A 24,517-nucleotide genomic window follows, 5' to 3' on the forward strand; every position below is an offset into this window, starting at 1 on the left:
GAGAGCGGGGGGACAGGGTTACCCGGGGGCCGCTGGATGCTCCCCGTCCCTCCCCAGCCGCTATCTCCTTTCTTTGGCCGAGCCATAGCATCGCTCCTTGGGAAATCCCTCAAACTGGGGCCGAACGCTGCATCCGCATCCCAGCGCCTTCGCTTGACTGCGGGGAAATCTCCTCTTGCCTCCCCCTGGGGCTCCTTACCACGTTTTCGTCATGGCTCCCTTCCTCTTCCTCCTTTCCCAGTAGGTCTAATAATTTCTCCTTGATCAGCTGCAAAAGAGGGAGGCGGCGTTAAGGTGGGCAGGAACAGGCAAGACATCTGCCCTGCCTGCAGATGAACAGCCCCCCGGGACACCCCTCAAAGGATAGGGAGAAGGAGACAATCTTTCCAAGAAAACCACCCCATGTGTCAAAACCTGGATTTCTCATGTGGAAAAAAACAAAACAAAACAAAACAACAAAAAACCACCACCCCAAACCTCATTTTTTTCAATGTATTTAGGGGTTTATTGAAAAATGCCAGCTGTGGGAGCACCGCTTCCCTTAGCCACAGCACTTTCCTGGCTGCCACTGCTGCTGAAGAAGGGAAAACCCAGTTGAACAGTGAGTGTTTTTCTGAAAAACTTTCACTGGGGGGAAAGAAAAGAAAAGATGAAAGCTAAACAAGTGGAAAATTGGGTCAGTTCCTAAGGAAGTGAGGTGGATGCTGGCTGGCACGCAGAGATGCGCGGTGGAGATTTGGGACCCCAGAAGCACAACTCGACTCTCGGGCAGGACCAAGAGGAGGATCGTGCTGAGTGAACGATGCAAAAGACCCATCTCTGGGGTAAATATTTCATCCGATTTTTGGCTAACCCACTGGAAAAGAACAGCTGTATCTGTCTGCTGGTGATCTCAAAAGAGCTTCCAAATGCTTTGGTTGCAAACGCACTGCCCCCCGCTTTGATGAAACCCTGAGCAGATTAGATCAGCCATGTAGATTAAGCATCGTTTAAGACATTTTATTCCTTTTCTCCCTGCCTGGTGTGTGTTAAATATCTGTCATGGGTGACCATAAGGTGCCCCACACAGGGCACACCTGGGTGACCCTGCTGGTGCATCCCCCGGGGGACAGGTTGCTCTCTTAAGCCACGTTTGCCCAAAAAGAAGAAGAAAAAAAAGAAAAAGAAAACAGCAAGAGGAAACTATTTGTCAAGTTTTGTAAGCAGATGTCAAACAAAGGGGTAAAACAGAGAAGAAAAATCCAAACTTTGTGAGGTTTCTTATTACCTTCTCAGGAAAGAACCCCAAGAAATCTGGGAATAGGCGACTTTAATGAAATCTTGCATGCATTCAGCCTGAGATATAAATTGAGGCGCAGGCTTTGTTTGCACTCCAAAGCCATTATGAGCTTTATGATTGTAATTTCCCATATCTTTTATTGCAGAATAATGCCATCAAGTGCCAACAGCTGCCCAGAAGGGACTGTGATGGGGAGTGGCTGTCTTGAAATGTAAAGCCAGCATCCCAACTTTAATAACATCAATAGGTTTTTCAAGACGCCCAAGCAAGCTCAGAGCAGAGGCTGATTGCCTGACATCCCTGTGCACCACCTGGCTTGGCACACATTAATGCAACAGCCATGAATGACCCCTGACTGCAATATCCCATGGGATTAAAATTCCCTGGTCCCATCGTGGTATGGGGCTGCGGCAGGGCGATGTGAGTGCTGGATGACGCAGGTCTAAGATACTGAATATTTGGGTGCAGGGTCCCAAAGCCATTGCACTGAAATCACCACGCAATGAGCAGATGAGCTGGATTAGCGGGAGGCACTTTCCCAGGGACAAGGGCAAAGAACCGTGGGCTGGGATTTGCCAAATTTGCTGGAAACTGCCTGTTTCCATAGGTCTTTGCATCCTTGAAACTATCCCAAGCCATAATCTCATTCTTTCCTGCTCTGAAGCAGGACACACGCTTGCGTGTTTGGGTTCCGAGGGTCGTCTTGGTGCTACCCGGGTGCTCCTCAGCAGCTCGCACCCAGCTTGCAGCCCTTCTCCCTGCTTCAATTCCCCCTTTTATAAGCAAAAATCATGAGCCTGACCCCCAACACAAAGATTTCTGTGACATGGCAATGAAGACTGGGAAGGAAAATCAATGCCTGGAGGGGAGGATGCTCCAGGGAGGATTATTTTGAACCACGGCCCATTTAGTTGAAAAAAAAATGGAGTGAAAAAAAATCCCCTTGCAGGGGCAGCAGCGGGTTATGCTGGAGGGACACTGCCTGCAGGCAGGCTGTGACAGCACGGGACCACCAAGGTTTGTGCTGGCACCGAAAAGAAAAGCTGAAAACCCGGGGAAGATTGGAGCTGTGCTGCTGGGCTGAGGCACCAGTGTTCACTGGGGGAGTTTGTTTCGGCAAGAAGAGATGAAAAATATACAAAGGTCCTAACTCTGCTGCTGGAGGGCAGGAGAAGGGAGGGCTGCCAGAAAGCAACATCCCCTCCGGACTGCTTATTGCAACGATTCCTGTTAAAGAGGACTTTTCTCTGGAGCAGCTGACTCTCAGCCACTGGCAGAGCCATGGGACCATGATCACGCTCGTCTCGGTGCTTCCTAGAAAGCATCCTTGCTCCAGGGCTGCTGGCAGAGCTGCAGGCAGCAGGTAACAGGGACTGGGGTTTTTCCGCCCCTCAGCAGCGGTACAAGGTCTGGCCTCGCTGCTTTTCCTGCCCGATGGCTGGACTGGGACTTGGGCATTAATTAAAGGTGGTTTTACGAGAGGATGATAACAGCACGCTGCAGGAAAAAGCCCAACCAGGGACGGGGAGAGGAGGGTGCAGCAGCGCATCCCCAGCCAGCGCCCTGGGCAGTGCATGCTTCAGGGTGGGAAGCAGCACAGCCACAGGAAGGTGGTGCTTAATTAGCCCAAGTGAGAAGCAAACCTCGTTAGCAGAGACAGGGTGCCAGGGTGCCAAGCAAACCAGGCTATGCCATGCCAAGGCTGTGCGCCAGCCACCCCCCCGTGGAGACCCCACCTCTGCACCACGCTACGCGTGTGACCAACCACACAGCACTACTGTAGAGCATTAATTATACAGTATCATTAATTAAAATTAAGAATCCATGTGGGCACGTGGGGCATGGAGGGTCTTGGTCCACAACCACCCCAGCCTGGCACCAAGGCTGGCAACCCACATCCCCCTGGGGGAATAAGGCAAAGGGCAAGGGTCTTACCTCATATATATAATCGAAGAGCTCTAGTATAGTGAGGATGCTAGCACCGATAAATAGCCCCATCTGGCCTCCAATGTCACCTAGGAGAGAGAACAACACGTGGATGGTTTTTACCCCTGGGGTAAATGCTCTTAGAGGCACCCGTGCAACTGTGGGGCAGCTGCCCTGGGTGCTGCCGTCCCCCAAAGTGGGGAAATGCAAGGGGTGACCCCCAGAAACACCAACAGCTCTAATGCCATGAAAAGCATCCCGAGAAGGATGCTGCCGGCCACCAAAGCAACTTTCCTGCTAACGAGGCCATCAGCTGGAAGCCTAATGAGGATACGATACTGCACACTGGCATCTGAGGAAGCCATCTGTCAGACAGCTGGCTTCATCCCAGGAATCCCAAAGCCCAATTCCCAAACAGGGTGGGGGAAGGAAAAAAGATGCTGGAGAAGAATTAGGTAACATCCCCTGGAGCTGAGAAAAAACCCAAACCTGCCAAAAAGAGGAAAGGGAAGCAGCCTGCTTTTTTAGAGGAGCATCTCCAGGCTGTCTCTGCGCTCAAGTCCCCCAGGGCTGCGGAGGAGGCACCATGGGGAGAGAGACTTCCAGGAATCTGCTGGGAAGGTAACTGCTGACATGAGCTGCCAAACCATGCGCTTCGGGGAAGACAAATCTCTTGGATTTTGCTGCAAAACACCCGTGGTTCAACCGCAAAGCTCCCCAGAGCAAAGGCACGCGGGGGACCATGGGACCTTTGCTGGGGTGTCCATGAGACAGGGGAAAAAAGGTGCTGGGGGCCAAAGTGCTGGTTCCAAAGGGGGGTCTGGGGGAAAGGTGAGACCCTGTCCACAGCCCGCAGTGCCCTGGGAACAAGGGTCATGCAAGGTTGTGTCAAGGAGGCTTCCTCACCAGCCTCCTCTTCCTCACTGTAGCACTCCTGGGGAACCCACGGCAGGTGCCGAAGGGCTCACAGCATGTACGTTTTGCAGAGCTCCTGCTGTGGGGTGACGTGGGGACACCCGCTGGGACATGGGGTGCTCTGCTCCCTACAGTGTCCCCGACCCAGGGCAGGCTCACAGCAGCCAGCCCCATGGGATGACCTGGCTCCAGCTTTCAAAGAAAGGTGCTGATCGCTCCCTGCGCCCCAAGAGGGATGTGGGGCTTGGGGGGGGGGCTGCAAGGCTGAGCGTGGGTACAGAGCATGCTTGCTTCTCCTGACCAAACACCTTCACCCCTAAACCCAATGGGTCCCCAGCACCCAAATCTGCAGGTGGCACCAACAAAGCTTGACCCAGTTTGAGGGTGAGCAACCCAACATCTCCTCCATCTTCTCCATCAAGCTGTGGGGCACCACCCAAAGGGAAAGAGCTCAGAGTCCTGGCCGGCCTGGCTGGAAAGAAGGATGGATTTAGAGCACGTCAGAGGTGATGGGTACATGGTTTTAAGAGCTGTCCTCCACACACTGCCCTTCCAGCTTGGGGGGTACCGCAGAGAGCACCCAACACCCACTTGGCCCCATGTTTGCCAAATAATAGGTCCCTGGTAGCAAGCAGAGATGGAGCAGCTCATGTTAACCTTCCACAGGTGACACACAGATGCTGTGGTCCCTGGGATGCTCCTGGCATGGCTTGGTGTTGGAAGGAAAATAAGAGATGGGGTTGAAAGTGTGTTGGCCAGGAAGGTGTCTGGACCTTGCTGGGATTTTCAAGGCAACGCACATGGACTGTGCACCCACTCAGAGCATCCGTCTGTCCCACCAACACACATGGACACCAGCACAGGCTCACGCAGACCCCAAACTGCACCCCTGATCTCTCCTTACCAAGTAAAGCTGCCACTTCATAGGCTTTCTTCTGCTCAATTGTCTCATAGTTGAGTGCTTCAAAAAATATGTCCAGCACAAGAATATTCTCTCTGTAGAAAGAGGACAACAGCATCAGCCCACCAGTCACCAGTTGCCTCGTGTGCTTTGGGACAAGAAAAAAAAAAAAAAAAAAGGGACTTTAAGGCTTTATTGCCCTCCCTGTCCTGACTGTTCTCTTTCTGGTGTCCTCAGCAGCCCACAGACACTTGGAGACCTCCAGGAGACCCCAGGGCAGCCTCAGCAGAAGCTGGAGAATGCTTCCCCAAGGTGTCTCAGGATCCGAGCTCTGTACCTCACTTTGACGATAACAGCAAGAATCCAAAGGATGCTTTACGATGGAATAACTCCTGCTGCCTCCACAAGGCAATAACGTGCCCAGGGCTTGGAGAGGTCCAAGACAGTGGTGGCCTGAGGTCCACAGCCCAGACTCAGGTCAGCAGCAGCCATATCTGACAGGGCCAAGCAAGACTGGGCTTCCCCATCAAAGTAAGAGGAGATTTTGCATTCTTTTTTTTTTTTTTTTGGTTGGTATGGGGCATGCTCCTGAAGACAAGGCCAGGGAAGGAGCATACAGCTGTCTGGAAACACGTCTGCTCAGAAGAAAGCAACCTACACCTCATCTCTGCAAGGGTTTCACCCTAACCCTCCCTGGAGGACATACCTCTGCTGGGTGATGGAGGCACGGGCAAGCTCTGCTCTCGGCACAGGCTGGTTTTAACAGCCCGTGGGGCTTTACAGACACTTTGCCCCCATAAAGCAAAGGAGCTGTTTTCTGCAACACTCACGAGATGTATTTTTCTGACTTGTTGAACTTCTTCTCCAGGTACTTGGCCGAGGTCTTGCTGGGGATCTTGACCATGGAGAGCTCTTTGTTGTATCTGGTCAGGTTACAGGGTGTCCTGCAGATGCAGTAATTGCTGTCCTTCTCAGCAAGCAAACCTGGAGAGGGTCACAGAGTTAAATCTCACAGAGTCAGGGACACACAGCAGAGGTCATGCCACCAGGGAGAGGCCAGGGAGGCACATCTCAGAATTGCTGCAAGAAATCCAGTCCTGGCCATTTCTCTCCCACTTTATTGCACACCCACCCCCACCCCCCACCCCATCTTGGAGAGGGGCCTTTTGCTGGAGGAGGCTGCGCTGTTACCCGCACCTGCTTGGGGAACATGGGGTGACTGAGTCTCCGAAATCCAGAATGGGTCCCTCCATCCCAAACCAGCCCCAGAGGTGCTCCCCTCCTACACAGCCCAGGGTGCTGGCAGAGCTCCATGCCTCACATAGAACCAGAAGACACTTCATCCCAGGGTGCCCCCAGACCTTCTCAACAAGTTGTGTCTTCAGCAAGACCCACTTCTGGGATGCAGCTGCTCTAGATCACCCCAGTCCTGCCAGCCAGGAGGCTGCTGGAAGTCCCTCCAGCTGGGGATGCCCATGGTACCCAGGGATATCCCTTGGTACTCACCGAGCGCAGGCTCTGCGCACTCCTTGTACTGCTCCGGGGTACAGAAGGGAGCATCCCCTGCATGGAAAGGACACGTCCGTCAGTGGGCATCAGCCCCAGCCACTGCAAGGGAGCTGGGGACCCCTGGGCTCTCCGCGGGGACCACAAGGACCTCCCTTTAGCAAAGTGAACCCAGGTTGGGGATGGGCAACCCCACCTCTGCCTGCCATGGGGGCCTTCTCCTGCAATCTGGGGAGGGGGGCTGTTGGAAATACCACCCGGGGTGTTAACTGGTGCTAAATAAGGGGATATGAGACCCACGTCCCTCTACCATGTCTTGCCCCTATTTCAGGGCATTTTGCAAAGGCTGTTAGCATCCCTCTTTCCTTAGGGAAAAGTTTTCCCAGCTATTTTAATCCCTGGTCCCTTTCCAGCCTGTTAACCCTTAATGACCCAGGCTGGGTGGAGGGAGGGGGTCCTGCCCCCCTGGCACACTGACCTGGCATGTGAACCATTCTGCAGTTGCAGTTTTCCACAATATACCGGGTCTCGCAGTCGATCCTGCAAGCCGTGATGCTGTAAACGGGAAAGAAGTCTAAGCCCATATCCGACGAGCGACATTCACCCCATGGCGGAGGCAGGTACGTCAGCTGCAAGAGAGGGAGGAGCGGGGTGTCAGGGGGTGCTGGGGACCGGCAGCCAGGAGTGGGGTGCAGCATCTCTCCCCACTTTGCCACAGAGGAGACCCAGAGCACATTTTTCATGATGTTTTTAAGGAGGGGACCAAGCGGTGTTGTTGCAAGGGAAGGCCACAGCGTGACTTCTGCCAAGTGAGAGACTTTAGCAAGCTCTTCTGCTCCAGAGCTGCTCTGCTGCATCCCTCCAACCCAGCATCTTCTGGAGCAGAGCTGCAGCAGGATGGTGCACTGGAGATGTGCAGAACCAGAGGTTCTCCAAGGCCAGCTCTGTGGTCTTTCTTGCACCATTGGGAAAATCCTGCCCACGCAGGGACTGAGGGGGAGGCTCCGACCTGCAAATTGTCTCAGACTTTGGTGAGAGCAAACAGGGGGTTGCTGGCACCAGCGTGTCGACTGCTCCCATCTCCGGCTTACTGTAACCTCCAGAGTGTGCCACTACGTGCCACTTGTGGGGACAATGCAGACAGTGCTGGTGATGCTGAGGAGCAGAAACTGGTGGCAGCGAGATCCTGGCGATGGTTGTGATTGCTCTGGCGTGAGCAAAGCTGCCACATTTGCAGCATCCCCTTCTTCAGGCACTTTTCTTGTTTATGAAAACGCAGCAGATCCATCACAGCCCTCCGAGAGGGCCAGGGGCTTGGGAAGCACATGGAAGGGACGAGGAGCAGTTCAGGAACTAGAGGTTGCTGCCGAAAGTGAAAAATGTCACGGGAAGGGCGTACCGGTGCCATAAGGAGCCTCCAAACCTTCATGCTCCCCACGGAGGGATGGCTTTGTTCAGAGTGGTACTGCCATGGGTGCTGGGCTGCAGAGCAGTACCTCACCCCAGCATCAGAGAAGGCAGACAAGTCAGTCAGGTCCTTTTCCGAACCCACGCTCAGGGAGAGCCCTGTGCAGCTAGATAGACATCATCCACTCTCCTGCCACCCCCTGATGATAAGGAACTTGTCATCTTCTCCCCCATTTGCACACCACCTTGCGTGAGACTCATAAGCTGCTCTGCTCAGTGCTAGTGCGATGCAAACCCTTCTGCTGTCACCGCTCTGCTTAAAACACAACTGCAGAGATAAACAGGGCTCCACAATCCACCCCAGAAACCTTAAATCAGAACCTAGAACACACCGGAGGAAAACAAGTCACCCTCTGGCCCCCACGGCCAAATCTACCTTGTTACTCCTCTGTCTGCAGCTTGGCAGCCTCCCCCATTTCTCTTTATCTTTGCTAAATGCTCTGCACTACTCTTTGCTAGAGAGCAGAAAATAGCATCCCCCCAGCCCCTCCTTCCCTGTGTTTTAAGGCAGCGTCCAATTTGCTGTGCTTTGCTCCAAACACAGAACGTTTTGTGCTGGCAAAGCACGTTGGCTGAACAAAAACATTCCTTTAAAAAAAAGGGAGTAACGTTAACCACCTCCTAAAATAAATAGGTAAACACATGCTTGATGGACTTCGAGCCTAGGACCTGGTGGCAAGGCTCTGCGGTCCTGGCTTTGGGTTTCTGATGGGAAAGGGAGGAGAAAAGAGATGACCCACAAAGTGGAGGCACATTGCAGATGCTGTTGGATAAATCACGAGCCCGTGAAACCTTCAGGCATGGACCTGGGGTAACTATGACAAAATCACCATGGTGCGTGCTGTCTGGAGCCCATGCCCTGCTCTAGGTCTGCCCCACGAGTTCTCCTGTAAGAGCCGAGCTCCAGCTCTCCAAAGGACCCTGTGGAAAGATGCTCACCTTGTGCACCAGCTTGCAGTGCCGGGCCACTCCCCGTGGCTTTGACTTAAGAACCACTCAGACATTAAAAGCCCATTATGGGCTTCAATTGCAGCCGGGAAGCAAAAGACGAGATGCTGGGATGAACGTGTCTTGTGGTGGGGACAGCTGGGTATGGGAGAAGACTGCCTTGGAGGAGCACTTTGCTTGCTGCATCTATGGGCACTGTACTGGTTCCCAGTTACTTCTGTCTTGAACAGGCTGATGCAGGCTTTACAGGACCAGCTGGAACCACGGACACGGCAGCCCTGTGGCATCCCCATCTTCTAGATGAGCCGTGGGACCTCCTCATGATGATCAAGGTAGTTCAAGGTCTTCCTTTGCATGACCCCAAGGACAGACCTGAGAAAAGCTCAGACTCCGCTTGCATGAGGGTGAAGGGGGTCTCCACGTGATGGCCGGCCCCCCTCGGGCTCTCCGGCTTGCCGCACCAGCCGGCAATCACCAACTCCCTTCCCCTGCTCCTGTGAGCATCACCCCTGGCCTCAAGTGCCAACGAGATGGAAAACGTTGCAGCGACTTTCAGCTGCAGCAGATCTGTGTGGTCCCCTCCACACCTCCACGCCCCGCTGTGCACGGGCGAGGGAACAGGACGCCGGCATCACCCATGGGTGCTGGGCTGCTCGCTGAGGGACGTGAGCTCTGGCGTTGCCCGAATCTGCCTCAGCCCATGTGGCCACTCAAGCTGCTTTGGAAAGCAGCGGCAGTGAGAGCTGTTGGGCTGCTCAGAGCGACAGGCACCCACCCACCCCTGTGCTCAGGGGGTCCAGCCTGCAGAGCTGCAACAGGCGCAGCAGGTGCGAAGATGCAGCAGGTGCTGGAGGGTTCCCATCTGCGGGGACCAGCTGAAGCATTAAGGGGAAATAAAAAATAAAAACCCCATTTCCCAGTAATCTCAGCATCCTCCAAGAAACAGGTCTGGCTCTGAGCAGGGTGGTTTTGAAAGTCAGCACAGCAGCACCTTGGAATGAAAGTATCAAGAGCTTCTTTGTGACAATAGCGAAGTGCTGTTTGAAGGGGATCTTTTCTCATTTGCTTTACACTTGCAATATAATAGAGTACCAGATGCCATCATTTAGTCATCCGCGGTGGAGAAAAGGGCCCATATGTTGCACGTTGTATGATAAGGGAGAATAAATAATTGCAGTCTCAGATGGTATCGGTTCTCTTCCAAGTACAGCTACACACAAATCTTTTAAGCCCTTTTAATTTTATTCTGAATGTAGGTGATGGGATCCAGAAACAATGAAGTGATGATCAGATATTTAGCTTACACACTTTTTAGCTCAGCCAGCATTGGATTTAAGCCCTCCTGCTTGTGAACCAGCACCGTGTCCACAGGAGGTGTACAGGATGAACGATTAATTAAACTCTAATCAACGCAACTTCGTTAACAGAGTTATAGCCCGTTTTGTAGCCAGGGCCACGAGCACCGAGTGCCCCTATACTGCAAAGCAAAGCTGGCCTGCATCTCCCCAGAAGCGTTCCTTGGGGATTTGCTGCCTTGGCACCCACACAACCCCATGCACACACTCGCACAAGCGTGCAAGGGCAATTTGCTTCCCTCCAGCTTCTGAAACATGCAGGAACAGGGGCAACACTTCTTCCTGGCCACACACCAAGACTTTTGCTCTCCCCATCGCTACTTAAGAGCAGAAGAAGCCTCCTGGTCCACGTACTGCTGGCAGAGGTTTTGTTGCTCTGCAGTATAAAAGCTTTCCCTGTTCTGGAGAAAAGCACACTGCATCTGGGTCTGACAGCAGACTCCAGGGAAGCTCCAGTTTTTACTTTTTGAAGGAAATTTCCCAAGTGAAACTCCCAGCTGTGCTGCAGAGCCTTCTCAGCTGTGCCGCAGACACTTCGGTGCTGCCTTGCTTTATATTAATCCCTCCTTCTTACATCTCCGTGCCACAGGGCAGGGGTGTCTCAGTGCTGGCCATGCCTCCAAGCCAAGCCCTGAGATGCAGCAGCCATAACCAAAGCATCTCCCACAGCTGGGGGACCAGCACCGGGCATCCTGCACTTCCCCCTCCATCCCTGGCTCGGGCATCCCGCACTTCCCCCTCCATCCCTGGCTCGGGCATCCCGCACTTCCCTCTCCATCCCTGTCTCAGGCATCCCGCACTTCCCCCTCCATCGCTAGCTCAGGCATCCAACACTTCCCCCTCCATCCCTGGCTCGGGCATCCCGCACTTCCCTCTCCATCCCTGGCTCAGGCATCCAGCACTTCCCCCTCCATCCCTGGCTCGGGCATCCCGCACTTCCCTCTCCATCCCTGTCTCGGGCATCCCGCACTTCCCCCTCCATCCCTGGCTCAGGCATCCCGCACTTCCCCCTCCATCCCTGGCTCAGGCATCCAGCACTTCCCTCTCCATCCCTGTCTCAGGCATCCAGCACTTCCCCCTCCATCCCTGTCTCAGGCATCCCGCACTTCCCCCTCCATCCCTGTCTCAGGCATCCAGCACTTCCCTCTCCATCCCTGTCTCAGGCATCCAGCACTTCCCCCTCCATCCCTGTCTCGGGCATCCAGCACTTCCCTCTCCATCCCTGTCTCGGGCATCCAGCACTTCCCCCTCCATCGCTAGCTCGGGCATCCCGCACTTCCCCCTCCATCCCTGTCTCGGGCATCCCGCACTTCCCTCTCCATCCCTGTCTCGGGCATCCAGCACTTCCCCCTCCATCCCTGTCTCAGGCATCCCGCACTTCCCCCTCCATCCCTGGCTCAGGCATCCCGCACTTCCCCCTCCATCCCTGTCTCAGGCATCCCGCACTTCCCCCTCCATCCCTGTCTCGGGCATCCAGCACTTCCCCCTCCATCCCTGTCTCAGGCATCCCGCACTTCCCCCTCCATCCCTGTCTCGGGCATCCCGCACTTCCCCCTCCATCCCTGTCTCAGGCATCCCGCACTTCCCCCTCCATCCCTGTCTCAGGCATCCAGCACTTCCCCCTCCATCCCTGGCTCGGGCATCCCGCACTTCCCCCTCCATCCCTGTCTCAGGCGTCCCGCACTTCCCCCTCCATCCCTGGCTCAGGCATCCCGCACTTCCCTCTCCATCCCTGGCTCAGGCATCCCGCACTTCCCTCTCCATCCCTGGCTCAGGCATCCCGCACTTCCCCCTCCATCCCTGGCTCAGGCATCCCGCACTTCCCCCTCCATCCCTGGCTCGGGCATCCAGCACTTCCCCCTCCATCCCTGTCTCAGGCATCCCGCACTTCCCCCTCCATCCCTGTCTCGGGCATCCCGCACTTCCCCCTCCATCCCTGTCTCAGGCATCCCGCACTTCCCCCTCCATCCCTGTCTCAGGCATCCAGCACTTCCCCCTCCATCCCTGGCTCGGGCATCCCGCACTTCCCCCTCCATCCCTGTCTCAGGCGTCCCGCACTTCCCCCTCCATCCCTGGCTCAGGCATCCCGCACTTCCCTCTCCATCCCTGGCTCAGGCATCCCGCACTTCCCCCTCCATCCCTGGCTCAGGCATCCCGCACTTCCCTCTCCATCCCTGGCTCAGGCATCCCGCACTTCCCTCTCCATCCCTGGCTCAGGCATCCCGCACTTCCCTCTCCATCCCTGGCTCAGGCATCCCGCACTTCCCCCTCCATCCCTGGCTCAGGCATCCCGCACTTCCCCCTCCATCCCTGGCTCAGGCATCCCGCACTTCCCTCTCCATCCCTGGCTCAGGCATCCCGCACTTCCCTCTCCATCCCTGTCTCAGGCATCCAGCACTTCCCTCTCCATCCCTGGCTCGGTGGGAAGCAGCACTGCAGCAAGGGCTCATTCGAAGTATGACAGGCAAATCTGTGCTTCTTAACGGGCAAGATTTTAGAGACAAATCTCCCTGGGCTGGCAGGGTCAGACCCTCCCTCCTTTGAGCAAGTCAGTGAACTCGTCTCCAAGGGGCTCATCAAGGGCTATTACCTGCAGCTTCCATGGTAATTACAGCTTGAAATACTCGTTGCTTCTCTCACACTCTGTAATTTGTAATCAGAAGCAAACTCTCAACTGAGCAGCAGCCAGACATGGATACAGGACCTCTCCGGAGGCAGAAGGCACATCATCAGGGACAGGGCTCTGCAGAGAACAGGGGACCCACCTCTCCCAGATCCTGCCTCAACATCCAAAGGTAATTTTGTCCCAGGAAAGCTCCCTTCACCTTTCCCAGGTGGTTCTGTTGAGCAGGCACCAACGTACCAAGCCTCTGATGCAGTCGACTCTTGTCCTGACCTTTTATTTCCAATTATCTCTGAAGGCGGCTGCTCTGTCCGTGTCCGTGCCCGGAGCCACAGCAGCGCTGCTCGCCCGTACGGGGTGACTGCTGGCACCGCTGCGCTGCGTCCTGTGCAACGCTCCCTCTTATCCTTCAAAGAAGACACTATCCAGCCCCACAGCTGGGTACGGTTTTACCCATCAAATATTGTACCTCGTAGTGAAAGACTCCAACCAAGGGGCCAAACTCTTCCACAGGGTTTCCTGCCCTGAAGTGCAATGCAGCAGAATTCCAAGTTTCTTCCTTCCAGCCCCCAGGGCTTCTCCTGACACAGACCAGCCCCATCCCTGCGCCAGCTGCCTGGGCACAGGACTCCCAATGCCCTGCATGCCCTGTGGTTAATGCGATGCTCAACCCCCCCATCAGAGCACCCCTCCTTAACCTCTTCCTCGCCCAGACAGGGCTGCAACCTCAAGCAAAGCCTTTACACCCATAAGTGCTCGGCCCCACAGAGCTGCCTGAGCAACTTGTTTTAAACAGTTGCCATTGGAATCTCCTGCCCACGATGCCCAGGAGGCCGCTGCATCGCCTGGAGGAGCCCACCAGGGAGCCAAGCCCACCTCGCCGGCCAGCAAGCAGGAGCATGCATGACGGAGCAATCCTGCAAACCGCCGCCATGTAAACAATCAACGGGAGAGACGCTAATTGGATTTGATTCCTCTCCCCTGCAGTCCCTCCTGGGCAGTGTGCAGCCATGCAGATGTCTCCTTCTCTTGCAAGAATCATCTTCCCTTCTTCCAGATGATGCTGATTTGGGGTTGGTGGGAGGGCTCCGGCGCTGGACCTGTGGAGCCCCAGGATGCTGAGCTGCTCCCCTCCAACCTGCTCTGCTATCACCAGAGAAAAGCTACTTTTCTGTGAAGCTGGAGGGGAAAAAAAACCCCACACAATAAAAGCCAAAAAGCAGGGGTAAGGGCAGCAGGGACAGTTTCTGCCCTCGGTTCCTGCAGGAGGGTAGTGCTGAGCTCTAAGCTTTGCCCTGGTGCTGTGGCAGCTTTCCGAGGGCGCACACGCCTCCCCGGCACCGCGCCGTCTCACGCTGATAGAAATTCAGCTTCAGCCTCTAATTGAGGTTGACAAACTCGCGTCCTCACGCTTTCGCAATCGTTAATACTCAACTAATTAATGAAATGCTTTTTAAATTCTCTTGATCCCAGCTATTTGGGATTACGACAATCACTTACAAACTGGCAGGCACCAAAAGGAAAAGGAACAAATTGACTTGTCTCCTTAAAAGCAGGATGGATTGCCCAAAACGGGAGGAAAAGAAGGGCTGCTCTCGGGAAACAGGGCGGGGGGAAGCGGGTTGTGGTGGCAGGGGCTGTTCACCACAGCCTCCCTCCTGCCATGACCCTTTTTCCCAGCCAGGCTGCTCCCCTTCGCATGCTGCTCTTAGCACGAAGCCTCCTGATAATTGCAACATCTGTCTGCAGCTGGAGAGGTCTGTTTTTGAAAGTTATTTGAAGTGGTACCCCTGTTTTTTCCGCATGTTTAATTTTGTGTAATAGGCAAGGTGTGGAAATGCGGCGGTGATGTTTCCAGCATGAGGTTGGGGCAGTTTCAGCCCAGTTTGCAGCTGGGCTCTGTGATGAATCCGGCTTGGGGATGTATCCTGTACTGACTTGGCTCTGGGCTAACTCAGCCCCTCTCCTGCCTCCTCCACGTGTGGGTCCCTACCTGATGCCACCAAACTTCAGGCAGCGATCAGCAAGGAGGGACGCAAACCTTGCCGCGAACATTGCACTATCTCGATGGGGTGTGTTTGCATTTGCTCCAAAGGAAATAATAACCAGAAACCTCTGTTCTTTAATGAGACATCAAATGGCATCGACTTAATAGAATTTCAATCCCAGGCAGCCTTAGCACTTGTAAAATGCTTAAAAAGCTCAGCATACACGCAGCTCGTTGGCACCACCCCCCAGTTAATGATGCTGGAAGTTGTCTGTTTGCCGGCTCCCTTTGCCATGCCGGTGTGATACAGCTGTTCCTTCCCATTTGCTCCCTTCACACAAGCACCAAAGGTTGTCTTTAAGGACATGAGCTTAACCCTTCCAGCACCTGGAAGGTCCTGCTGAGCAGAGCTCGGGGAAGGTACACAGCCCACAAGTCCCAGGGTACTGGAAGTGAGTGGACATTTGAAGAAAAACGTGATCTTGGAGCTCCAGGCTCCTCCGGGTGCCCATTTCCTTGGAAATAATTTTGCAAATCAATTAACAGTATTGAAACCTCCTGCAGCTCCCCAAGAAGACGAGGGCAGCCCTTTCTGAGCTTCAGGTTTGCTCCCAGGACCTGCTGGGCAGCTGCTCCCGACATCTGCTGCACTGACCATCTACAAAGCACTGCTGGCTCCCCCTAAATGAGTCGCACCCTTTGCTCATGAGCAAACTCGGTCCTGAATTGCAAGAAACTCTGCCCTCTCCTTCCCGATCACACCCCTGGCATGTCTATAGGCAGCAAAAGTGATTGTTCCCCCTCGCTCTGCCAGACGCCGCTGGCTGGATGTGCTGGACCACACGGCCACACTCGTACAGAGGTTCCAGTTCAGGGCTTGAAAGTGGGAGCGGGACCCTCCGGAGCTCTCCTGTCCTCAGCGTGCAGCTTTCCATCCTTTTCAAAATATCCTCTTATCCATACAATATGGTGAAGGATTAGCAAGAGCACCCAGCCCATTACTTCACCCCCATCCCTGATGTTTTCTCTTTCTGACCTCCTTCCTAAGCGAGCCCTTTCCAATCCCTGCCCGTTCAGACGCACCGTTCCTGGCCCTGACTCATTTCTATCGCTTGCCTCCAAAGCCATTTTCTTTTATATCCTTTTACGAACAGGCTGATTCACTCCTAATGCTGTTTTCTAAGCAGAACCACTCTGCTGCCCTGCAAAACCAGCCATACGATCGTTTTCTTACATCTCCTGCTCTGAATCGCTCCTGTGCAATGAAGTTTCCTCTGTGGCTGGCCACCACCGCTTGCGGGTTTTGCTTCTCGTTGTTGAATTAATTCAGAGTCTGATGACACGCTGGAGGAAATCGACTGGGAGAGTGTGTGGGATTGAGGGAAACAAAAAGGAATCAGAGAGTGAATGTTTTTCCAGGAGGAGGTGTAAGACTGTAGGTAGGAGAAGATGCTCTGAGCGAGGGTTAGGAAACATGGGAAATGCTATTTAATTGCTCCTGATTTTCAAATGCCACTGCCTACAGCCTGTCTGGAAATAGGGGGTTCAGAGCAGTCCCTGCCAGACCCCAAGTCCTGTTCTCCTGCCTCTGTAATTACACTTTTGATACTGCAGTTGTTGGTAGCTGATGCTCTCTGTCCCATGCAAACATTACGAGGGGATGAGTCTCCAAGGCACACTAGAGTCCTATTAAACAATACTGCTCCATCTTCAAACCTGTTGCTTAATTGAAGCCTCTTAAATTTTTATTGCCAAGTTTGCAGAAATTGCCATTTTTAGTGCGCTTTTCATCCTCTCTAACGTGCTGTGCCGATGGCATAGCAGGGAGCAGCTGAGCTGGGGAAGTAAAATTATCTGATTGCATCATTTATGGGAGAGGCTCGGGTGATGGTGCTGAGATGCAGCGACGATGCTGTAAAACCCAGCTGGGAAAAGGGGATGCAAAGCCAGGAGGAATTTATCTTTTTTCCAGGGGATCAGCCCTCTGAAATATAATTCCAGTGTGCCCACCCATGCCTTGGTGCTGTGGTCCAGTGCAGGGGTATGGGTGGACGTTGCAGCCTCCCCAGGGCTGTGGACAACACAAGGTCCAGAGAGGCTTGTTATAGCACCAGGCTCACCCAGAATAGCCAGGAAAAGGGAAAAATTGAGCTGGCTCCCTCCAAAGTCAGGAGCAGCGGGAGCTGAAGGGCACTGCCCTACTCAGGGTGGTCCTGCCCTCCCTTGGGACCCGTTTGGAGGGTGACGGCATGGCGTGCCCCGAGCCAGCTCCTGCACAGCTCAGGGCTTTGCCCATTCATGAGAAAACAAACCTTATTCATTAGACTCAGCAATTGCCATGGAAACCGCTCCCCTGTGTGACTGGAGACCAGAGCATCTCTCGCTGCAAGGCGCAATGGGGACCGCAGCCAGCTCTCCCCGTGTAAAACGCTGTGAAACCCCCAGAAAACAGCAGCTATGGCCTCGCACGTCCATGTAAACCACTCCAGCTCCTCTCACGTCGCATTCAGACACAGGCACTGCCACGGCGTATGGAAACTAAGCCAGAGAGGAGGCTTTCCACTGCGCTCCATCAAGACACTCTTGTTTTAATTGCAACCGTCCATCATGCGTTGCCTTCTGCTGCGCCACCTCCTGAGTCGCTTTAGGGAGCTCCGTCCTGGCTCCTCCTCAACTTCAGGAGATTGCTTCAGCCTGAGATTTCGGGGAGAAAGCATCTCCCTTCGGCCACGAGTCCACAGCGAAGAAACAGCTTGGCCTATATAACCAAACCCCATGTTTTATGGAGGAAACCTCCTGCTGGCATTGCCTTTGCAGGATTGCTTTTGCTGACTCAGCACGTGCAGCTGATCCGCGTGCAACGTCCCTTTTACCATGCCACTAGTGCAAACCAGCACGAGATTGTCGCTGCATTAATGAAGCAGTTCCCAGACTAGTAAATGTATCTTAAAAGCATCACTCTGCAGGAATCAGAGGGCTCAGCTACTGCAGAAGGAGAAGAAAAGCTGATTTCGTTCCTTTTTTTAGACTGACAGCTAATTTAAAAGGGAGATTTAATGAGATCACGCACCATCATGGAGTTAGAGTTTACTTTCGACAAGGGGCTTTTGGAAAGCTCTTGGTATAAAGATCCAAGATTTATCACCCCAGCACCAAGATGCAAGTCCTCACGTGCGCTAAGCAGCTGCATACCTGGAAAGGCAGGGAAGCAGTGAGCAAAGCCCAGTAAATACTCTTATTTCCAGACTGGGACAGGGGACGAAGGGACAGATTTGAGCATGGACACAGGGAAGAGTAACAAAGCCAGAAAGCAAGCCATGAGCCTCTAATCCCGTCACAAAGAAATCCCCTCCACCCCAAAGCCCGTCTCAAAGACGGCTCCCACCGTTGCACCAAGGCAGGGCTGCCCAATTCCGCACCTATTGTTTTTATCGCTGGGAAAAGTGCTTATAACTACCACAGCAGCTGCTCCGAGCCGGGAGATGTGAAACGACCTTCTCTTTATCTTTATTTCTATTTCTCTCCAGCTGGAGGATCATTTCACTTATCTTTCATGGCGTAAAATATATGGTCTAGGACCCTGTAACTGGCCGGACTCAGCCCTCCGGGTGATGTTCATGGGCTTTTCCATCTTTTCCTCTGGCTTACTGAAGAAGCAGCACGCGCCTGCCTCAGATGTAGAGGTTTAATATAAAAAAAAATAACAAAAAAACCCCCAATGATTAAATCAGGGGTCTGAATAAAAGATGTGCATTCAGGGCTTCAGAAGGTAGGTGATGCCCAGCCAGTCCCTGCAGGGTAATTAGAGGAGGCAGTAGCACGTGTATGCTGTAAATGGTTTTAATTAGGTTAAAAAAATGACTTTGTGGAGAGGAGGGACTGGGGTAGGCTGCACCGCCCAGGGAGCTGAATGCCGTTCCGGGCAGGCAGCACATCGCCTGGGTAAAGGCTCTGCAGCCCGCGGTGTCATTTCAAACTGGTGACAGAGCCCCTGGCCCCCAGCAGAAACATGCCCTTCCCTCTCCCAGCACTGAAAGGCTGGCAAACCCTGCAGAAGAGGGACACGCTCGAGCTGAGATTCCACCCACATCTGTTTTCCTTGTCACCATCTACATCTTCCCTGCTTGGGAGGAGGGATTTCCAGAGGGATAGGTTTCTTTCCCCTCCCTCTCAGCTGGCTGTCTTCCTGATAGGAAACCCGCTTTTTTACTAGAAATAATAGTTATAATAGAGATACTTAGAAATAGATATATAATGTAATAGAAATAATAGAAATAGTTAACACTGGCAATGGGATGGGGAAGATTTACAGCACCTGCCTCCAAATTGTCTCCAGCATTTACACTATTTCTATCTTTAAAGTCCTTGAGATCCTCGCTGCAGGCTCCAGCTCCCAGCCACGCTCCCGAATCTTCCTGAAGCTGGGACGTTTCAGGAAGACAAATCTTTCCAATTACTGCTGGTGCTGCCAGGCGAGGCTGATTTGAGGAGGTGTTGCCAAACTCTTGCAGCATCAGGTGGCTGCAGCGCCCAACGCGATGGCACGCACAGCACCGCCTGTGGAACGGGGCACGCAAAGCGCCATGTGAGGGGCTGGTGCTGCCCTCCTGGGTGGGCACCCTCGGCACCTCCGCCGACAGCTTTTCCCCGGAGCGAATGTGGCCTCGCTAAGTGGGTGCGGATTCTGTCGAGGTATTTTTCCCCGCTGATAATTTGCTGAACAAAAATCCTGCTCTTTGCTGCTGAGCGAAGTGGGGAGGGCTTCGCCCAAAGGCGCACACGTGCTGGAGAGCCCCAGGCTGCTACATGAGATGACCAAGACACATGAGGCGATGGATAAGGCATTCAATACCTGGTAATTACTATCAATGGTTCTGGTGCTAATTAATCAATTTTCCATCCTTCCAGATTCTTTACCTTGCAGTACACCCCACGTAAGCAATGCAGAATGGTGCTGGGTCCCCTGGGGCGGCAGAAAGCAGCTGCGGAGTGAGGTGGGGACGCATGTGGACGCATGGAATGGCTTGTGTCAAGGGAACGGGTGTGAAAAACGCCCACGATGGCTTTTCAAGCCTGTTTCTGCTTTGGACTTCAGCAGCTGCTGCCTCAGCCCCCAAAAAGCCCTTTGCCTTTGCCATTACTAAGGTGTTACGCTCCGAACAAGAGCCCTGCGTGCTAATGAAGCTGCTCATTTTCTCCAGCCCACTGGACTTCCCACAAGATACAAACTGACAACAGCAAAACATTTCTCTGCTTTAATTGAGAAGTTTCCACCTGGCGCTCGCCCACCGGGAGCCCACACCGTTCGTTATCTTCTAGATAGTTACGCACAAGCGTGCCATAATGAAGGAGAAAAGATCTGCATCCAGGCTTGCTGAAATGCAGCATCTTCAGGTGTAGTTTGGTACCCAGTGGCCGTGGAGAGATGTCTTAACGATACATTTGGTGGTGAATTCCTCGTGTTGCTCTAAGCTGAAGACTGTGGCTCTGATCTCCACAGAGGTTTAATCAGAGCAAACCGTCCAACAGCTTGTGTTCGCTTTCCTCAGCTTGATTTATGTCTCATTTGAGGGTGGATGCCAGAGCAGGGAGGAAAATGAGAGAGGCAATGAGGCAGGAGAGCTAGGAATGAAAGCGCCAGGGCCAAGATGGGGGAAAAAAATTATTCCGCTGGCTGCCTTTCCGTACGCCTAATCAGGATGTAGATCTAATGACGCTACGTCACATCGCATCCATCCACACTGTGATGACGTGCCACTGTTGGAACTCAGGGAGGGTGATGCATCATGAACCATGAGCATCCCACAGTTTATAATAAATAACACCACTACCTCTGCGTTACCTGAAAGGATTCCCGCTGCTCTACATAATGAAACACTCTCCTCTTGTCTCTTTTTATATCCTTGAAGTGTGAGAGCCTTCTGGCAAAAAGCATCCTTTCTCGGCGGGCTGGAAGGTACCCAACACACTCAGTGACTGCCACGGCTGAACCACAACCGTGGAAGAGCAAGGCAGGGAGATTACCAGTGCTGAAGCCCCTTCTGTGGCCAAAATTACGAGGACTGTGGGCAATGCATGGGAAGCAATGCTGAAAAAGCTGCCCTCATCCCAACCAGTTAGAAGCAATGCGCAAAAAATAGCTGTTAACGGTGAAGATGCCTCTCGAGGGGCATCAGTAAATAGGAGCAACCTCTCACACGGACCCACTGGAGGGATCTTGGTGTGTAAATGAAATTTAGGACTTACCCTTTGCTCTTGGGTGGCCACAAAGGTCTGGAATCCAGGGGCCACCCCAAACCCCAGCTCCTGGACGAAGGGTGGCTCGGACTGGCTGTGGATCTGGACTTTGACTCCAGCCTCGAACGTTGTCTCCTCTGGAAGAAGAAGGGGGGAGGTTAGCAGGCTGTGGTGGGTGGGATGATGTCCACCGGCATGGGCATGCTTGCCTCTCCGTGGAAAATTGTCTCTGGTAAATCTGTGCTGCCCAAAAGCAGGAGATAAACAGTTGGGAATGCTCTGCCTGGATGATCAGAGTTCTGGGCATTGAGGAAGGAAACACAGCATCAGCGTTTGCCATGAGGAGAGCACAGCCCAAACTGCCACTGTTGCCCATCAGGACCACGAGCATCTCCGGGCTCCTGGTCCTTACACCGCTGCCTGCTCCAGGGGCTCACCCTCCCTGCAACACAGAGATTCAGGACTTCTCCAGCGAGGTCTGTACCTCCCAGCTAGAGAAGTCAGGAGGTGACATCTACTTTCTAGCTGGTATTTCGTTACAGAATGCATTCCCGTATTAATGAAACAAATAAACTCCTCCTTCCCCCAAAGAGCGATGCTCCTACTATTCAAAAGGTCTCCAATGGTGAAGGCACTGGGGCACTCTGCCTCCTCTGCCTCATTTCTGACACAGCCTGAGGTCACCTGGGAGATAATGCAGTAATTCAAGAACAAAAAAAGTGGTTTAGATCCAAAGAAGCTCATGGGTTTGGGCAGCTGAAGCTGCTCCAAGCTGGGCAAAGGCATTTGCAGCTCATGGGCTCAGACACCTCACCGAGTTACAGGTGATGCGAGGTTTCCACATCCCAAATCTGTGCTGTAACTCGAGGTCAGTCCCCCTCTTCCACGAGCAGCTAAAACCAACCCAAAAGGGACTTCCTGAAGCGGAATTAATGGGATGCAAATCAGTCCCAAGTGTGATATACAAGCACTTTGGGCTCCTCTTATCACACAAGCATCTTCAGGCAGCTGGGGTGTGTAACCTTTCTCTCTTTAGTACTGCTGCCGTGGTCTCAGGTCCCAACAAACCAGAGGGAGCATATGGGGATGAAGGGGTGGGGGGGTTGATTTGCAATGGCAGTTGCTAATTATGCATAATTTATCCTAAACCCTGACTTACCCACTAATATGAATCCATGCCTGTGGCCAGCAATGCCACCTCCACATTGAAAAAACCTGTTTAAAGCTGAGCCATTCTTTTCTTACTATTCCTTGGTATTTCTCTACTACTTTATTACACTTTTCCAACGTTAACAGCACTGAATTCCATCCGAAGCACTGGTAGAAACCCAGCACCAAGGAACCCCAGCCGCAGAGGTGTTACACGAGGGGCTGCACAAAGAGGGGCAGCAGCAGACCATGAGATGATACGGGCAGAGGAGAAGGACGAGGACAGAATACAGTGACAGTGGATGACATGAAGTTTACAGAGCTCAGGAACCCATCGCTTAAGAGGATGCTGACTCCATCGGGCAGCAAAGGGATCAGCCTCCCTCTCCCAAGAGGACTCTGCTCACCCAGCAGCTCCCCAGGCAAACAAAGCCAGAGGCTGCAAGGGTGGGAGTGGGCTCACGGACCGGGCAGGCAGCGCTCAGAGCCACCTCCTTTGCTCCAAAGCTTTAACGCTCTGCTCGGCAAAGCCAGGACCGAATCCATCAAGTGTTGGTCCAAGAAGGTTGGACCAGAGACCCCCGGAGACCCCTGGCCAGACGCGCTGCTGTCACCTTCGTTCCCTATCAAGCAAACAAACCCTCCTTGCCAACAGAAACCAAACCACACATTTCATCCAGCTTTTGGGAACATTTACAAAGCCCCACTCTGACAGCGAGGCTGCTTTACGTGTTGGCTACGCAGAATGTCACGCTCTGCACCTGCAGCATCACACCTACCTGCAGCATCGCGCTTACCTGCAGCAACACGCCTACCTGCAGCAATGCGCCTACCTGCAGCATCGTGCCTACCTGCAGCAACGCATCCGTCTGAAGCTTCGCGCTTATCTGAAACACTGCGCCCACCTGCCGCATCGCGCCTACCTGCAGCATCACACCTACCTGTAGCATCGTGCCTAACTGCAGCATCGCGCCCACCTGTGGGATCGCACCTAACCTGAAGCATCACGCCTACCTGCAACATCGTGCCTACCTGCAGCAACACACCTACCTGCAACAATGCACATACCTGCAGCATCGTGCCTACCTGCAGCAACACACCTACTTGCAGCAATGCACCTACCTGCAACATTGTGCCTACCTGCAGCAACACACCTACTTGCAGCAACACACCTACCTGCAACAATGCACCTACCTGCAACATCGTGCCTACCTGCAGCAACACGCCTACCTGCAACAATGCACCTACCTGCAGCAACACACCTACTTGCAGCAATGCACCTACCTGCAACATCATGCCTACCTGCAGCAACATGCCTACCTGCAACAATGCACCTACCTGCAGCATCGTGCCTACCTGCAGCAACACGCCTACTTGCAGCAACGCACCTACCTGCAGCAATGCGCCCACCTGCAGCATCGCCGCATCGTGCGTGTTTGACCTCAGCAGCCTTTGCACAGCCAGCTGCTGGAGCAGGCTATTAACACTTAATGTTTTAAAGCCCAGCTTTTCAATCTAAGGCACAGGAAAACAATTTGAAGGTAAATAGGATTTATTAAAAGTTACCTCTGCAGGCTGCGCATACTTCTGTGAAATTCTGGGGTGGCAGCAAGCTCTCCATGCACTTGGCTGGAGCTGGGCTTTTATGCAGTCAGAGATGTACTGATCTGCACGGCTTGCTCTGGGACACACACTTGCATCGACTGATGCTTCCAGTGCCCACGCTCACCGGCCTGTGCACTGGCTCTGCAATGCTCCATGCAAGGTAATTAGTTGTTTTTGTCTCTCTGTGGCAAAAGTGGTTTTGGTAAGTGAATAATATCAAGACTTAGGGCATGAGGCATCGCTATTACATGGGGTGGCATGCGGTGGCTGCAGAGCTTGAGTGCATCTCCTCTGAATCCCATGCTAGTAGGATGCTGGCACAGAAAGTCTGAGTTTATTTTGGCTTTTGCCTACACTGAAGCCTCCCAGAGCGAGACAGACATCACCCATCCTTGCTCTTGGCCTCCACTTCTGCTCCAGACCCAGTGACCACGACCCGAATCGCTCCCCACCACCTTGCCATGATGGGGGCTACTGCAAGAACACAACCCTATTACTGGGACCCACTGTATCACAAATATTTTTTTTTTTTTGCCTTGGCCAGCTGTAACTGGGCTCCTCTCACTCCAAGAGCTGTCCAGTGGATGTTGGCATGTCCGAGCTCCCTCGTTGTCTGCTC

General features: G+C 53.4%; 1 protein-coding gene across 2 annotated transcripts in view; it reads right to left on the bottom strand.

Moving 5' to 3' along the window:
- Positions 1–24,517, bottom strand: part of LOC308055490 (acid-sensing ion channel 2-like) — a 117,787-nt gene that overhangs the window by 14,690 nt on the left and 78,580 nt on the right. For both annotated transcript variants that reach the window (XR_013924535.1, XM_080369466.1), the window contains exons 3-9: positions 21,154–21,281; positions 7,006–7,156; positions 6,528–6,584; positions 5,852–6,005; positions 5,025–5,116; positions 3,215–3,294; positions 200–268 (exon numbers count right to left, since the gene is read on the bottom strand). Coding sequence is in view for 1 of the 2 variants with exons in the window: in XM_080369466.1 (XP_080225592.1) it covers positions 200–268; positions 3,215–3,294; positions 5,025–5,116; positions 5,852–6,005; positions 6,528–6,584; positions 7,006–7,156; positions 21,154–21,281 (731 nt within the window). In the remaining variant the exon portion in view is untranslated. The remainder of the gene's footprint in view (positions 1–199; positions 269–3,214; positions 3,295–5,024; positions 5,117–5,851; positions 6,006–6,527; positions 6,585–7,005; positions 7,157–21,153; positions 21,282–24,517) is intronic.

The sequence above is a fragment of the Falco punctatus genome (genome assembly GCF_963210335.1).
Source record: "Falco punctatus genome assembly, chromosome: 19".
NCBI classification, from domain to species: domain Eukaryota; kingdom Metazoa; phylum Chordata; class Aves; order Falconiformes; family Falconidae; genus Falco; species Falco punctatus.